Source organism: Callorhinchus milii, unplaced genomic scaffold (assembly GCF_018977255.1).
Source record: "Callorhinchus milii isolate IMCB2004 unplaced genomic scaffold, IMCB_Cmil_1.0 Scaffold22, whole genome shotgun sequence".
NCBI lineage: Eukaryota > Metazoa > Chordata > Chondrichthyes > Chimaeriformes > Callorhinchidae > Callorhinchus > Callorhinchus milii.
In genome coordinates, this window is record NW_024704763.1 from 726,074 (window position 1) to 744,151 (window position 18,078).

General features: G+C 40.4%; 2 protein-coding genes across 2 annotated transcripts in view; both read right to left on the minus strand.

Annotated features, from left to right (window-relative positions):
• LOC103188372 (CTS telomere maintenance complex component 1) overlaps positions 1-8,754 on the minus strand; it is a 20,890-nt gene extending 12,136 nt beyond the window's left edge. The window contains exons 1-6 of the mRNA XM_007908346.2: positions 8,712-8,754; positions 7,970-8,105; positions 7,331-7,445; positions 3,711-4,386; positions 595-684; positions 153-293 (exon numbers count right to left, since the gene is read on the minus strand). Of these exons, the coding sequence (XP_007906537.2) occupies positions 153-293; positions 595-684; positions 3,711-4,386; positions 7,331-7,445; positions 7,970-8,105; positions 8,712-8,714 (1,161 nt within the window). The 5' untranslated portion in view covers positions 8,715-8,754. The remainder of the gene's footprint in view (positions 1-152; positions 294-594; positions 685-3,710; positions 4,387-7,330; positions 7,446-7,969; positions 8,106-8,711) is intronic.
• LOC121850579 (CST complex subunit CTC1-like) lies at positions 8,718-18,057 on the minus strand. Its single transcript, XM_042342968.1, has 9 exons — positions 17,977-18,057; positions 15,013-15,203; positions 14,014-14,275; positions 13,222-13,451; positions 12,509-12,650; positions 11,658-11,987; positions 11,010-11,138; positions 10,535-10,761; positions 8,718-8,911 (listed from the first exon to the last, which is right to left on the minus strand). The coding sequence occupies exons 1-9, from the start codon at positions 18,019-18,021 to the stop codon at positions 8,782-8,784; spliced, it is 1,686 nt and encodes a 561-aa protein (XP_042198902.1). The 5' UTR covers positions 18,022-18,057; the 3' UTR covers positions 8,718-8,781.
• Positions 18,058-18,078: the final 21 nt, after the last annotated feature.

The following is an 18,078-nucleotide window of genomic DNA, read 5'->3' on the forward strand; positions in this document are numbered from 1 at the left end:
ATTTCACAGTATACAACTCAGTAATCAAAAGTATTGAAATCTTGGACAATATTAAAATTAATGACTAACAGGAATTGATGAAGACTGGTGATTTTGTACAAAAACAGATAAATCTCCACCGTTGATTAAAATTTTCCAGATTGCGGTCTTACCTGGTGATCATGTAAACAGCAAAGACTAGTGACATACTGCAGGTCCCAGCCAGGTTGTACCACGAGGGACAGTGAACAATTAGAGCTTTTCAGAGCTTTCAGCAGATCTGAGGAACAGTTCTGTTCAAACACAGACGTGTCCTGGATACAGGGAGGAAGAAGCTTATAAATATTCCAGTGTACTTAGGCAAAATGCTTTCCCTCACACAAAAAAACATGAGCTTGTTTCCCAAGCTATAGTTGAACATGGATCCTTCTTTTCATTTATTATTGAAAAATTGATCACACCTCAAAGTAAAGGATATTATAGCTTAATTAAGTTTCTTCTTATTCTGCAACCAACATAAAAAATGACTATACGTTCACTTAATTTCGTTATATTTTAATATTTTTGATTCTTAAAACTTCCAGTGCCCCATTCAAACAAAAAATAATCTCTTACCAGCTCTTTTGGGGCAATGAGTCTGTACAAACCCTCTGGGCTGATCAGATGGTACCATCTCACAGCTTTGCCCATGAATATCAACTGCACCTAGGAAAAGCAGCACGAGGAAAATGATCAGAGGCAAGGGCTGAAACATCCAATTCAACCACAGCAAGCAAAACCATGGCAACAATGGCAAACGCAAAATTACTTACGCAAATGTATATCCAAGAAATTGACATTATATGGTTTACAATCAGAATGCAAGCATAGATTCATACGGCAAGTCTTGTTTGTTTTTTTAAACAGCAAAAAATAGCAGAAAATACAGATCCCCTGGCTCTATTTGAAAAGAGAAGGGTTTTTTCCCCCCCTTGACATCTTAGCCAACATTTCTCCAGATAAACTTGGTCATTCACTTCATGGCAATTTGTAGAACATTGTGTGCAATTGATGCCAGGTTCACCAAAACTATAGTCACCACACTTTATAGTAAAACCCTGTCATGCTTTGAATGGTTCCAACAATGTGAAACAATTGAAAGCTTTTTTTTAAAAAAAGTGCTGTAACAAAAAAAATTGTGGAGTCCTGTAGCTCAGTGGTTAGAGCACTTGCCTCGCAAGAGAACTGGGTTTGATTCCCAGCAGGGCAAAATCTTGGGCAAGTTTCCTTACTTTACACACCTGATAATGATCCCTCAAGAAAAAACTTCAAACCATGACTGTTCGTGGGACACCGCTATGCGAAATTGGCTGCCACATTTCGCCGACAAAATATACAGTCAATTCACTTTACAGTATATTCAGTGAAGCGCTTTGAGACGTCTAGAAGATGTGAAATGGGGCTATTTCAAACCAAGGATTTTTATTATTATTACTACTACTACAACATTCATTATATTTGTATTTGATTGGTGAATTGAGTCAGTTTAACTTCTTAAAAAATTGCATCTGGGAATGAAATTCATTTTACACAATCCTCACGCTAAACCAATCCCACTACCCAGAAGATTGAAGTCTGTCCACTATAAATTGTAAACTTAGCAACCAATTTGCAATTTATACAGAACCAAAGTTTCAAAGAGCTGAAGATAATTTTGTGTTGTGGGCTCAAGATAAATTTTCCAAAACAGTGCCATATGCGAGAGATGAAGACATTTTCCAACCTACTAGCACAAAAAATATTCTATGAAGTAGTCATTGAACATATTTTCCACTAATACAACTACAGATTACATTAATCTGCTTTGAGGATACACAGGCATTCTCGTTTACCAACTTCAATTTGCACCAAATCATGGTCTAACTTCCCTGCAAAACAAAAGATCAATTTGGTACCTATGAAACCTACATTAAATAATAATAATTCATATATTTGATAGAGCCTTTAGTGTAGATGGACGTCTAAAAGCTTTTCTAGGATTTACTGTGAAGTGACTGTTTACAGAATAAAAAGATTATAAAGATTAGATGTTTTACCAATTTTTGGTTGCAAATTATCTTATGACAAATTGATTTCTTTCAAGTGACAGACTCCTTATTAAAATGATTGTATATGAAAACTTAAAATCTGCAAAAATAAACATCAAATTGAGGGAAAAGGGCTCAATCTTACCAAATTAACTGTGGAAATATACATGTGTGTTTTGGAATATTCATTAAAAATGCATTTCAAAATCTGCAAGTAGTATTTATATCTCACTTTTTTTAAAAAAAGTTGTATAAAAGCTTCATGCCATTTGACATGATCCACCATCACCTAAACTCCAATATAAGGTTGCAACTATCCTGTAAAAAAATAACTACCAGGACATGATAAAAATTAGGTTACCACTGAACAATTCAACATATAGAGTCTAACAGACCTATAGAACCTTTTCAAAAGTGAATTGTTTCTTGTAAATAGCACAAAGATTTTTAAAAACACACTTTAGACTCCTAAAATATCTTATTTTGTGGAATAATTTCACATCTTGCTGTTTTGCTTATGCATTCAAAATTATCAAATTCACTACAAAAGAATTTTAAAAAACTTTAATATTGATATGGCAGGGAATCAGGACATTCAGTCCAACTAGTCTGTGCTGGTATTTTAGCATAAATAGCTGAGCTATATTTTTCTGACATTACCTTGTGTTACTACTTTACTTATAGTAATTCCTGCATACAGCTAGCTGGTCTGAATGTAAGTCAGCTGTTCCCAGCTAAACTGCACTGAATATATAAAGATCAATTGTATTGTAACAGTAAACAAATTAAACCAGATGAGAGTCCTAGCAACTTTCTAGTGATGATTTTAAATTGTGATACTCCCATTGTAAATCCTAGATAATCAATTTCAGTTGTACACAACAAACTTTACAAGGTTACAATTTACATTAAGGAATTAAAAAACAAGGCATTTTTCAATCACTCAAATAGAGTCAACCATAATCATTTAATTCTACTTTCGTGAAAGACTGGAAACTTAAAATGGCTGTTTCACCTTCCCTCCCCCCAAAATACTAATCAGAAAGACAAGGTTAATGCAAAACAACAAGGAAACGAAAAAAGGGTTAATCTAGTCAGTCACATGATCTCGTCGGCACAAAGCGTTAACAAAGCCACCACCCAAACAAAGAAAGCTTTTGCTAAATTTTGCTAGAATGAGATTAATTCATATTCGTTAAGCAACTTGACTGTATAGAACCGTAGCAGAAAATGGCCGACATTTCTTCAAATCTCTAACCTTGTAAATCGACCTATAAAAACACGTATATCACTTGATTAACCCTCTGCGACATACTGCACACACGAGCTGCTTGATCAAAGATCCGTAGCTGAGACAGACACCAAAGCTTCATTAGTCTCTTATCAACAATTATTCCTTGTATAGATAGATGCACACGACAAAATTAATTCAACCGGTGAGTCTCAAAAGGCACCAAAGGGTTAATGCGCCGTTCATTTTTAATTGAAGAAATTTACCAAATAAGGTTTGAATTCTGTCAAGACGTTGTGTCAAATTATCCCCATCTTGCAGAGGTGAGAGCATAGCATATAACATAGGCAGCACGTCTGTAAGTAAGCGGTTTAATTCTACTGCATCACATCACTTCGGTTTCAAGGACAAAGTTCAATTAAAACAAGACTTACTTGTGCCCGGTAAGAACAAAGCGAGACATCTACTTCCAGCTCAGGTATTCCCTGGATTTCATCTTCACATTCCCACCGTCTAGGTCTCCCTATACTAATTGCACACACATGGAAAGCCAGTTCGAACTCAGTCCCAGCCCTCTTGCTTGAGGTCTCGGAAGAGCCATCAGTATGTCCACAGCTTGCAGTTCTGCCATATTGACAGTTCCTCAGCATCAATGCATCTTTGTGAGTTACAAATATTAAGCGAGTAACACAGCCCGCATCGCAAGTCTTCTGTTTCCTCTTTTGTCTACACGGTTCCCAGTTCCCAGTAGATGTGACTGTAACACCAGGCACATTCTTCTCGCTCTGGGAATCGACTGTTTCACTGACATTCTGTAATGGGTGTGAACAGGCAGTTCTTCTACTTTCACCAACATGGCCTTCTTGTAGAGCAACTTCCTCCAACCGAGGCATTTTGGGAAGGGAAGGGCCATTTTTGTTTCCATTGGCTCTGGTGCTGGTGACATCAGCTTTTTTGCATGCCTGACTGTAGCTGCTCACAGCAGCTCCTCCAACAGTGGAGGCGGCGGTTGCTGTGGTTGGGATTAACGGAGACCTTTTGTTTGGTGTTGCTGAAGCGATGGGTGTTCCAAGTACTTGTACATCACTGGCACAAAACTGAACATAAATCCTGTAAAACAGTAATAAAGTCCAATTACAAGTGGTAATTAATCCGCTCACAAAGACTGGACCGTTGGGTTACATTGCAGCACTGTAGCACGCAGCTCGGTTTAAAATGGAGCAGTTCAACTGCGGCTGAAAAGCTGTCTCCGAGTAACCGGTAAACCATCTGCTGCAGTGATGGTACCCCACCCTCTCCAGCTTCGGCCAATCAAATTCACCAGTAAATTCCCACTGGCTGATAAATGACGTGCATTGCAGATAATAGCACACATAATAACGTGCCCTACTTCCAAGGCAAACAAACCAAGGAAGGAAGGGGGGAAGGAAGGACATTCAGGACATTTGTTTTATTCACCAGAATGAGAAACCTGAATGAAAAAGATTTTCCAACAAAACATCGAAAAAAGGAGATTCGGTTTATTGTTTAAATGGCCACATTTTCTTTCACTTCTCGTCAGGGTGAGTAAAATTAATGCCTTAACTTTCTGCGAGGAAAGACAGTGCTGTTTGCCACCTGCTGGATTCCTGGCAGCAAAATGGGGCAAAACGCCAAAAATCCTTTCCCATCATGCCTTGAAATGGCCAAGAAGCAAGCAAGCCTGCCACGTCCACAAGGCGCAATGGAAAAACACTGCAGTCTGCCCCTTAAAGGGATAATCTACAGGGAAATATTACATTTTAACATGTGAAGATCATTCTTTACAGTCCACTTTTATATTTCATTGTTAATTTTTTTTAAACACAAAACAATACTTAATCTAGCTAAATACAAAACACCTTATTAGTATGCTTGCATCATAGTATAGGAATGTACAGAACTAGCGAAGACCACTAGGCTCGCTCTGCAGTTAAACATATTTTCACACTCTTCTATTTCATACTCAATGTAATCTTTGAGTCAGAAACTTGTGGGTTCAAGTCAGGAAGAGACGATAAACCAAGATCGCCGTCTGTGTGTTCAGGTGGACATTATTTGTTTGTGTAACATTGCTGTGTGCAAATTGGTTGCCACATTCAACTACAAAAATACTAGTCACTTAAGCACTGTTAGATGCTACCCTGAGTGGAGGGCGCGATATAAGTGCAAGTTGTTGTATGTTAGTGAACCCTCTGATGCGCTTTGAGTACTGTGACAACCTGTGGCATCAAGAAGTCCCCCCCCCACCCACGCTACACATTTGCATCAGTCTAGATAAGTCTATGTTCAATCCTTTATTTATTTTCATTTTCTTCTTGATTGAATATTTCTTGATTTATGACACAAATCAAGAAATATTCAATCAAGAAAATTTATTTTGTTGGTTGGCCACCAATGACTTTGTGAAATCCTCCTAATGTGAAAAGCACCATACCAAATACAACAATTATCATTACTATTGCAACATTATTATTATTAACATTCCCTATTCCAAGCTTTTGCCTGTGCCTTGATTATACAAATGCCTAAAGGACAACTCAAGTTACTTCCTTGCATGTCAATGAGGTTCCATTTACAACTACCCTTTATTTTCACTGCAGAAGATCACCACCTAGTGATATCTTTACACATCATAGCCTCAGTCATACCTTATAGCGATACCGGAGGAATGTGGCAAATCAGAATTACAAATTTGAACAAGCTAACCACAGTTCAAATATGTGGCTTCTCTCGGTTCAGTTGAACTTGAATCTGGTGCTTTTTTTTTAAAAAAAGGTTAAGATTTTGGTCCTATAGTATTTCAAAAATTGTCTAAAAGCTCTCCCACCCATGGTAGGACAGAGGGAACTGGAGACATGAAGCAGTTCTCACTTTGTGTACAGAGCCTTTGCTGGCATCACATCCAATGTTTAAAATGCACTAAACATTTGTTCTAAGCTATTATGTCAATATTTATGGGTGTACATAAAACTCCAATGGCCATTGAGCAAAATACCACAGTGCTGAAATGTTTTTATGTTATTAAATTGATAGCTTATTGTTTGTGAACAAATCAACCTACTAAAGGGCCAAACAATAAATCCCCCTAATTTTACTGTAGCGACAAATGAGGATATAAAAGTCCAGATACTCTCCAGCATTAAACAATGCCATGGTAGGAGGGAATCTCTCAATCGCAGAGAGAAAAATAGAAAACCAAGATAACTTCATCTTTAGGGGAAGAAATATTTCAAGTTATTGTACAAGTTATTGTACATGATTGATGATACAAACGGTTTTATTATAATTTGTATTCTCCGTGTAGCCTATATTTTAACAGCTTTATCCAAAACGCAGGATACCATATATTCCTTCTCATAATTCCTTTCTCCATTATTGTCTTATACAGCAAAAGTTTACACCCATAAAAATTTACATTAGTCAGAAGTGTGTGTCAACCTGGCTCAATGGTAGCACTCTCACTCCCGAGTCAGAGATTATGGGTTCAAGTACCACATGGGACATGGAATCACATAGTCTAAGCTGACAATTCAATGCAGTGCTGGGGAATGGAGGAGTTGCATCATTGGAAGTGCCATCTTTTGGATGAGGCATTAAACCAAGATCCCATCTGTCTGTTTAAATGGATATTGAAGATTCCATGGTTTTGTTCGAAAAGGAAGGGAGTTTTCTTCCTCCGGTTTCCAGGCCAACAATCCCCCAAATAAAATTGGTCACTCACTCCATGGCTGTGTGGGACATTGCTGTGTGCAACTACATGCCGCGTTCTGCTCACAAAATACAGTTAATTCACTTTACAGTATATCATGTGAAGTACTCTAAGATGTCTCAAAGACGTGGTAAGGCACTATATCAAATGCAAGGATTATTATAAAGTTCATTTGGCCCATCACAGGCATTCTCAACTAAGAGGGCAACTGCTCACTAGAGGTTAGAAATGTTAGACTCCTCTTACATTTCTAATGACATGCTGCTCCTATGAACTATTGCTCTTTCACCCTACACTCACAAGATTTTTTAAAAATCTACTGACCTGGTCTGTTTTTCTTTCACAAAGCTAAGATCTTCCAGGTCTTTGTATGATGGGAAATTACTACATATAAACCGCTCCACAACCAGTTGGTATTTCTCCAGCTGCACCAAACAGTCTGAAAAAGGTAAAAATAATCAACTTCCAGGGCATAAGGCTACACCTCAGATGCTTAATTGATCTATTCTTCAAAGTGTTCAATTTTCCATATTGTGGTTCTTGCAATGGAAATAGATGTTGGATTTAAAAAAATACATTACACCCAGATAAAAAGGATTAAACCAGATTTTTAGCCCAAATAATGTGGCTGAGATTGCTCTAATATTTCAAACATCAGACACACAGTTTATTTGATAAACCTATTTTGACAATTTATTTGATCATAGGAGATCGTTCCCTACATCACTTAATGCCGTTACTCCATAAATGTTTGTCTATCTCCCTTATAAACATTCCAATTGATTCTGCAGGTACGGCATTCTAGGACAGTGCACTCCATATCTTTAGAAGCTGTGTGAAGAAATGTTTTTTGCTCACTTCTGATTTTATTGTGCTGCAATACTAACAGCGTTTACACTGCAGAAGTGAAATCACTCCAAGATTTCACTTGTTCTGTTTATTTATGGTGCAGTGTGGCTTTACCTAAAAGTGAAGTCTCACAAAAGGCACTCTGTTCCATCTTGTTGAAGTTCTGGACAACACAATCCAGAGAGCCCGATGTGTCTTTCAGCTGCAGATGACCCGTTACTGAATTAGCCAAAAGCACCCCAACCAGTATCTGCAAAGATATATGTTATAAATATTCACTTAATACATTGCTTATTGAAACAATGAAAGGCAGAAGATTCACAGCTCAAACTGAGGGTTTGAACACTGCTGAAGTAGTTCAAAGTCCAAATGAAGGGCTATACAGACATTTGAAATTAAATAATAATGGTTTGACTTGTTTCATACTACAAACAAAATAGTATAGCCTGTACATATTACAATTTATTGAACAGAAGATCACTACTTCAAACAAAGCATTCATCATTTTGTCAAATCCTAAGATTATATAATCTTGTACATTAATTAGAATACACTAATTTCAATGTAGAATTACTGTACTTTATAGTATATTGTTGTACTGATTTTAAGCACTGGATGACATTGTATAGAAATAAAGCATGTTTTCATCGCTCTTGATATCAAGTGCTATAACAACATACCGACAGTTTGTTACAAAGCCTCCCAACAGCAAAGGATACTGTAGCAACATTTGCTGTCACTTTGTTAAATAATTTCTGCTTATTTAGATCAAAAGAATGATGTTCTAGACCTCAGGAATTGTAAATTATGACTGCACTGAATTATCAAACAATGCTAATGTAGAAGTAATGAGTACCATTTGGGGTTGAAAATCTTCAGGTTTTAAAACTTCAAACGACCAAGCAAGTTTCGATTAAGCTGTTGAGCTACCAAGTGTTTAATTTCAGGGGATGGCAGCAATGAGAACATCTTAACAGCCTTCCAACCTCTTTCTTCAGCATTGGATAATAATTCTGATATTGAAGTACTTTGACAAGAAATATTTGGACATGAAATCTGAAAATGAAATGTTACACTACCATAAGAGATGAAACCATAAATAATTAATCAACATCATATAACATGAAATAAATTACATGAGGTAGCTCGTGCTTAATAATAATCCTACATTTGATACAGCATCTACTGCATCAAATGTCTTAAAGTGCTTCTCAAACTTTCTGTAAAGTGAAGCCACTATATTTGTAATATAATAATAATCCTTGCATTTGATATAGCACTTTTCACGTCGGGAGGACGTCCCAAAGCGCTTCACCGAATACACTGTAAAGTGAATTGACTACATTTGTGGGCGAACGCGGCAGCCAATTGTGCACAGCAATGTCCCACAACCAGTCGTAGATTGAAAATGACCAATTTATTATTGTTTTTGGTTTTGGAGGGATTATTATTAGGTGTGTGGAGTAAGGAAACTTGCCCAAGGTTTCGCCCTCTGCCTGGAATTGAACTCAGGTCTCTCACTTGCAAAGCGAGTGCTCTAACCACTGAGCTACAGGACTCCATTGTAGATGAACAATGACAACCAATGTGCACATAGCAATGCCCCATAAACAGCAGTCAAGTAATTGAGGATTGTTGGAAAGCACATCAGAAGAAGAATACATTTGTATAGCTCCTTTCATGTCAGGAGGACATTCCAAGGCGCTGGACAAAAAAAAATGCCCTCCTCTTTTTGAATAGTGTCATGGGATCTTTTAACACCCACATGAACAGGCAGGTGGGACCTCAGTTTTACATCTCATCCTAAATGATGAATTTCTGTGAATGCAGCGCTCCTTATTTTATCAATTTAGTTTAATCAAGGTCTATGCCAAAACCAGTCGGAGCAATATCAGCCTACTCATGTATCCACAAAGTGGCAGGATATAGGTCTGTAAGCTTGGCCAGGAATGACACAGAAAAGACTGAATAACTAACTGGAAGAGAGAGGAAAAACTGGAAGGCTAGTTAGGCAAGGTAACTTGTTTGGTTCTCAAAAAGAACAACTTGCCCTTGTTCAATGCCCTTCATGGCAGGGTTAACCAGGACCCCAAAAGCAATCGATTAACTTCATAGGACCAAACAGATAGCTTTTACAGAGTTGATTCTGGTACGATAGGCCAATTAGCTTTCTTTTGTGTTTAAAAAATTCTATGATTCTAAAGGGAAAGGATACTCCATTGGGAAATGCTACACAAACTATTTCACCTTATATACTTGAATTTTTGAAAATCTTCTTTCTATCAAAATGCTTTCCAAAGTGATTTTTAAAGGATTCAGTATTAGACCTCATTCTTTAAATGTAATAAATCACATGAACTAAGGAAAGTAGGGAAGTTGGAACATACACTACCTCCTTAAGAGGACAGGGATGTGACTCGGACAGTATCTCCTGGTAGATTTCTCTGGCCGACATGGCTAGTGGCTTCCATCCTGTATATTTCATAGCAGAGGTGATAAACTGGTCAACCACCCCAGAATCAGAACACAACAGCATTTTCCTAAGTGTAACCAATTGAGGACAAAACCTACAACACATATGGAGAGAACTGAATACCAGTAACTACCAATGTATCTTGAAACACACACAAGATTTACTCAATAAAATGTAAACAGTAGTTAACCCTTTGATTTCTTTACCTTTGTACTAGGCTTTCCACAATATGGACGAGCCACAGATAATTGGGTAGATCGAGGTTGTACTTAAACAGAAGGTTAATGTATATATTGCAGTTGGTAGTGAAGGGCTGATATTCTGCATCCAGGCTGGAAAATTCTGTGACTATCAAAATGCTCCTCAGGCAGCAACAGAGCATGATGCTTGGGAAGTGCTCAGATTTCTTGTGGTACAAGTGTGCGTCATGCATCTGCAAAACAGAAACTGAAAATCGCTTGGGCTCCACGGAATGCAAACACCAACAATCGTCACTCTTAGATTTAATTTTTCCTTTCCCAATTTCAGTCATCAGATTTATATTGTAGATTATTAAACAATAATAATCTCGAAGTTAACTTTCTGAATGAAATTGGGCCACACAAAGGAAAGTATCCATTGAAAACAAAGTGAAAGGCAGAAAGCGGGGGTTGGGAAGAAAGAGTCTAAAATTACCATTACCTCCACACGGACACCAGGACGGAGACCTCTTGCACAATTTATCATTTGCTGGTAGGCTATGCAAAGACCAAACTTGCCATCTAGCTCATAAAGGCCTGCTGAAATGTTTAGTACTCTACTTATCACTCCCTAAAAATGTAAGGAAATAAAAAAAAGTTTTAACAGTTGATGTACATTGCTGCAAACATAATGATAATCCTCGCATTTGATGTAGTGCTTTATCACATCTTTGAGACATCTCAAAGTCTTCACAGAATATACTGTAAAGTGAATTGAGTTTCAATTGAAAACATAATTGGATAAACCCGACTCTTCAGGTGACATACTTGGCAATTGAATGTCGGAATCAATCCAACCTTTCGTGGCAGTCTGGGTTGCCAGATTCCTGAACCAGACAGGTCCATAGTACTCCAGGCCACTATAATGACAAACCAGCCAGCCTGGCTCATCAGCAGGATTTGGAGGGGCAAATCAATCACTGGCAGCAATAATTTTTCCCGCTCAGTTCCTGTTAATTCTGCAAGCCAAAGCTCTTAACAGGATGGGGGTCCCAGCTGGATAAGGAGTGGGAAGCTTACCAGACATGCAAAATTATTCATTATGCCCCACATCCTCCCTAGGTGATTTTAACAAAACCCAAGTACCCACCTGGTAGGAGCACACTTTGGACTCTTTGTTATCTAATATTTCTATAGTGTTTTGAGTCGACCAATTCGCACACAAACTAATCTGAGAAGGTTCTTCTTTAACAGTAGTTTTCAGCGCCTGCTTGGACATCTCCTTAATATGCGAAGCTTGCATAAATTCAGCCAGAGTTTGTTCTTTCACAAATCCCTCATTGTAGATATGGAAGTCTGAAGACGATGACACTACAAAAAGCTTATTGCTTGTGCTCTGCAAGCTAGAAACGAACATCTCCGTTACAACATATCGTTCAGAAGGAATTAAGCAGTGATGCCACACCAGTTTGGAAGGGACCTAAGGAAAAATCACAGTAAGAACTTCAAACTGACATTGTCTAGGTTTTGTAAATATATCTGCCATTTTCTTTAACATAATATATAAATGGTCTTGCATGGGTCAGATCACCAAAGTGTGATTTTATGTTTCACTATGAAACGATGTTTCACAAAACTTGCAGTATTGTATTTATTCCATGTCAATGCAACTTCTAAAAAGGCAAGGCAACACCCAAAATTACCATGTAATGTAACCAGAAATGAGCAGAGGCTCCATATTCAAGGAGTCATTAGGAAGGCAAAAAAAAGTCTGTCAGGTGACATTAGAAAGCTGCTGTAGAGCATCACAAGACTCATTCATAAGTGATTGCGCGTATAAGTACATTCAATCCTTACTAAGTGGTTTAAAGGGCCAAATTCATGGCATTGAAATTTCCCAATGATTTCAGGTACTGTCTCCTGTTGAAATGTGTTTTTGAAAACGTTAGGTGAGAGCAAGCTCAGGCTGCGACATGCCATTTATATTTGTTTTAAACCTACCTGGACAACTATGGGAAGACAAATATCAGTTGTAAAGGAGCTGAGAAAGAAGAAGAAAAACGTTTCTCCTTGAATATGTAACATTGAGCTAAGGCGGCTGAGTTCTCCAGCTACGTTCATCTTCACTTCAGTGGAATGAAACCTTGCAAGACCGGGATAGAATCTGAGTTAGGTACCAAACACAAGAGGTGGTTACACAGCATACATCATTGCTAGTCAGTGCCTCCAAGAAACTGACAAGTGAGAAGTTGAAAATGACTGATGGTCAGTTACCTCAGTGGAGATAGTGTTAACCAACGTACTGTGTTACTATTTGGGGAATGAATGATTTTACAAGAATGAAGACATGAAAAATGCCTTAATGTAGTATTTCTTGAACTACTGTTGTGGTGTTGCAGCGTTTAGAAGGATTGGTGTTTGTGCAGATATTAAAATTGAAAATCAATGGCCAGAACAACAGTTTTAACATATCGTCTAAACCAACCATTCCTACAAAAGTCAGCAGGAAGCTTACTGTGATAATCACAAATTCAGGAATCCATATTATAGTTCATACGAGAGCAAACCAAATGTATTTTAAAAGTTACATTAAATAAACTATTTCAGTACCCAAGTTTAAATGAATGAAAGCGTACATGATTGGTACAGTTTAGAATAAAAACATACAAACATTACAATAATACGTGAAGCAGATGGCTGTGCATGCATCTTACTGTTTGTCCAGAAGATGGAGTGCTGAATCAGGCAGTAAAGCACTCAGGCTGCCGGTTACCCTCGGACTGCTGGTTATCAGATTTGGAAGCAAAAAGAAAGGAGCTTCTGGTATCTCAAGGTATCCAGTCTTTACCCCATCCAACTTGCCAACTGTCTTAGTTTGAGGAATATAACTCCACCTTGGGAACAATACTAGGTGCTCCAACCAACTTAGATCTAGCTTGGTCACCTGGGTGAAATAGCGTGCAAATTATCACATAAAATGTCTTTGCTTTTAGTCATCACAAGCACCATACTCTTAAGGAAAAATATTATACAATAAATACATTGGTAATTTGAAGAGTATTCACTTGTACAGTTACAGATGAATTGTAGTTTGTTAAATCAAAAAGTTTGCAATTCTCAATGGAACTATAGTTTGGTAAAATATAATTAGAAACACATTGAATACAAAATTAAATATTTTCAGCAACAACCTGATAAAATGTTTTAACGCTGTTATTTCACGTTAATATTTGATCAAATACGTAAAGGTCTGTGCGGTGTGGGAAGTGGGGAAAGACTGCTTCACAAATATTCAAACTTCATTCCTGTCTGTGGGACATTGTTTTCCGCAAAAATTGGCTGCTGCATTTGCCTACAAAATAGTCGTTACTTGTTACAGTATACCCTGCAAAGCGCTTTGAGATATCCTCTCAACGTGAAAAGCACTATATGAAATGATTATCATTTTTATTTATAAAGCTTCATATAAAATGGATTTCTTGATTAGGTTTCTACAATAACTTTACCTCACAATGTAGAAAATCATTTTTGTCTTTGAAATACAAGTGTCCATCATGCTGCTGCGTTGCTGTCTCTGACATACTGGGAGGAATACAGATTTTATCTGTCAGGATACCACATAACAGCAGATTTGTCCGATTAACTGCTTTGTAATCGGCTGGAATACCTTCCACACATCGGGTCCATTCCTTGAATTGACTTGTGCTCCATGCTAAGCAACTGCAGCATTGGGTTTTCTGCTGAGACAGTTCTCCTATGGATATAAATCTGCAAAACAAATTTCATTTGGTTTTCTTTGAAAAAGTGTAGATGGAGTAGAGATTCATTCAAAATCAAGTTTCTGGCATCCCCAGTAACTTGGCAATTGGTCTCTCAAACATCCCCAGCCCGGGGAGGGAGGGCGACAATTCAACCAGATTTCTCACCCTGGTTTGTATCCAGTGACCTTGATTGAAATGTGTACCGATATGGACATTGTCTGAAGCTTCATAAAACCTTCCTCACATGCTCAACTGTGAAAAATATTCATGAAACTGGTAGCAGTTCCCACCTTTCAGGGAGGAGACATGGAGGTGGGGGGAGAATTAGAAGATGCAAAGGAAAGTTGAATTGTCAACTCTGTTCTAAACACCTCGAACATCACGCTGTTTGATCGTCATGGACATAATTTTCTTTTGCTTCAGGAAGCTCGCAGGGATTCCTGGTACTGTCATCTACTGAGAGTTCAAACCCGTGCTTGTTGGATGTCAAATGACCAACCAGTGACTATCCTCTGGGGAGGGGGAGTGCAGACATGGCAGTTAACTGGAAAACTACTGCTTTACGCATCTTCAAAAGCAGTTTTGAAGCAAGATGCCAGGCAAGCCCCGAGACTCAAACACACCATCATCTGTGTTTAAAGCAATTGCATCAAATGCAAGGTTTATTATTATCTGCACTTTGGCCACAGTACCAGAAATCACAGTATTAATAACAACATTAAATACTTCAATTGATTCAAATACCTGTAGCTCAAAGGTAGAAGAAATCCAGTTTTATCTCGATGGCAGCTAGGGTTACTGCTATGGTGACAAATTCTGCATAGACATTGAAAGATACGGCGACTCAGCTCTCTACATGTAATATCAGGCACTTCAGATATTGAAAGGAGATTCTTGTCTGTAAATCTATACAAGTTTTGGAGCCACTGAACTTCCTGCAGGTCAAAATAAATGTTTATCATGCATCAAGTCACATAAATCACTTCGTGTGAGATTGACCATCAAGTGTAAATCACAACTCAAAAAATGTAATCATACAACAAACACACACACACACAAATGGTCTTTTGGAGTTGCACAAAAATATTACAAGGAATTTTTCCTCCTGTTCATGAAGGAAGTTGATTGTGTTATATGCAAATTAAAAAAGGGGACAGTCGCATTGAAAGCATTTAAATTAAAGAAAGTAGGTTCTTTATTATGGCCTCGCCAGAATGGATAGTGTCACAGGTTAATGGACTGAACATGGATCGCAAGAAGACAATGCGAATCCTAATAGGATTTAAAGGTCGGCTTAGAGCTAATAAACTGATGGCACAGGTTGGACGGCCTTGTTCTGTTCCTCTTTTCCTGTATTCCTATTAACCGGTGCAGTCAGAGCCACTGCCTCAAAACTACAACTCTCACTTAACAAATTGAGAGCGCAATCTCCTGGCAGAAAATACGTTGGGCTCATCATTCGCAGCCTCGTGTAGGCTCTAAAGGGGGAATGTCTGCTGGGCAACAAAAACATATGTGTTTACTCAATCCACGGCTGTTTGGGGGGACGCTACTGTGCGCAATTGGCTGCCGCGTTTCGCCCACAAAATACAGCCACTTCACTTTAGCCTATTCTGCGAAGCGCTTTGAGACGTCGAGAAGACGCCATAAGGCGCTCTATCAAATGCAAAGATTATTATTATCATTTACAGTATATTCTGCGAAGCGCTTTTGAGACGTCTTTTGAGACTGAACTCATCCTATCCCTAAAACCAACCACCTGCTCCCTTGACCCCATCCCCACTCCACTCCTTATCTCCCAGCTCCATTTTCTTGCCCCACACATCACTGACATCATAAACCTGTCCCTCTCCTCTGGCTCTGTCCCCATTCCATTAAAAACTGCCATCATCACGCCCACCCTGAAAAAACCCTCCCTTGATGCGTCGCAGCTATCAAGCTACCGGCCCATCTCCAACCTCCCCTTTCTCTCCAAGGTCTTGGAAAGAGTTGTCGCCTCCCAACTGCGCTCTTTCCTCTCCACCCATTCTCTTTTTGAACCCCTTCAGTCAGGTTTCCGTGCTGCTCATAGCACAGAAACTGCCCTGGTCAAGGTCACCAATGATATCCTGACCATCTGTGACCAGGGCTCCCTCTGTCTCCTCGTCCTCCTCGACCTATCGGCAGCATTCGATACGGTCGACCACGCTATCCTACTCCACCGCTTGTCCTCCCACCTCAACCTTCAAGGCACTGTCCTTGAATGGTTTAGCTCTTACCTTTCCCACCGTCTTCACTTCGTCTCAACGAATGGCTTCTCCTCCACCCCCCGTACTGTCTCATGTGGTGTCCCTCAGGGCTCTGTCCTCGGTCCCCTCCTCTTCACCCTCTATATGCTCCCCCTCGGTGACATCATCCGCAAACATGGGGTTAACTTCCACATGTATGCGGATGACACCCAACTCTACCTTTCCTCCTCTACTCTCAACTCCACGACCACCGATGTCCTGACAGCCTGCCTGTCCGACATCGAGTCCTGGACGAGAGACAACTTTCTTCAGCTCAACGTGCGAAAAACCGAGGCCCTCCTGATTGGCTCACGTCAGCGCCTCCGCACCTCAGGCGCTGACACCATCAGCATCCAAGGCTGCACTCTCCACCTCTCAAAGCCAGTCAGGAACCTCGGCGTTTTGTTCGACCCTGAGCTGTCCTTTCTCCCTCACATCCGCACCACAACTGGCACCGCCTTCCATCACCTCCGGAACATCGCCAGACTACGGCACTACCTCACCCCTCACGCTGCTGAAACCCTGGTTCACGCCTTTGTCACCTCAAGGCTGGACTATGGGAACTCTCTCCTCGCCGGCCTTCCCGCCACCTCCCTCCACAAGCTGCAGGTCATTCAGAACTCTGCAGCTCGTGTACTGTCCCGCACCAGGCTTCGGGACCACATCACTCCCACCCTCGCTCGCCTCCACTGGCTCCCCATCCCCCAGAGGATTGATTTCAAGATCCTCATCCTCACCTACAAGGCCATTCACGGCCTTGCTCCCTCCTACCTCTCCAACCTACTATCCCCCTACCTACCTGCCCGTACCCTCCGTTCCTCTGGCTCCGGTCTGCTCCACGTCCCCCGCCCCAACCGCCCTACTATCGGTGGTCGGGCCTTCAGCCTCTCAGCCCCGAGGCTCTGGAACTCCATCCCCCAGTGCCTTCGCCGCTTCCTCCCTTTCCTCCTTCAAGGCCGGTCTCAAAACCTTTCTCTTTGACCGTGCCTTCAGCTCCCCTCTCGACTCTCTTCCTCCTCCTCGCTCCCTCCCTTCCCTCCCCTCACCCTGACCATTTCCCCTCCTCCTTCCCTCCCTTCCCTCCCCTCACCCTGACCATTTCCTCCTCCTCCTCCCTCCTCTGACCATTTCCCCCCTGCTCGGGTCATGACCCAACTGTGCAGCGCCTTGGGACGTCCTCCTGACGTGAAAGGCGCTCTATAAATGGAATCTTGTTGTTGTTGTTGTTGTCTCGATGACATAAGGCGCTGTAGCAAACGCAAGGATTACGATGGTCCCCTTTTGCCAAATTCACCAGAAAGCGGGTGAGTTGTCGGTTGGTTCCCCACACCCGGGGCAGAGCGCCAAACCACCCAACCGCCAACCCACCCACCCGAGTGCCGCGAGCCGGGCTTTCTGAAGCCGGTCACCGTGTGCCTGAAGCCGCGGGGGCTGCACTCACCGCGCGGCTGAGCTTCTCCCCAAACTCCGCCACAAAGGCCTCCATAGCGCGCGCTGCAACACCTGCCCGGGCCAACCGTTACCGCCGGGTGACAGGCCGCGG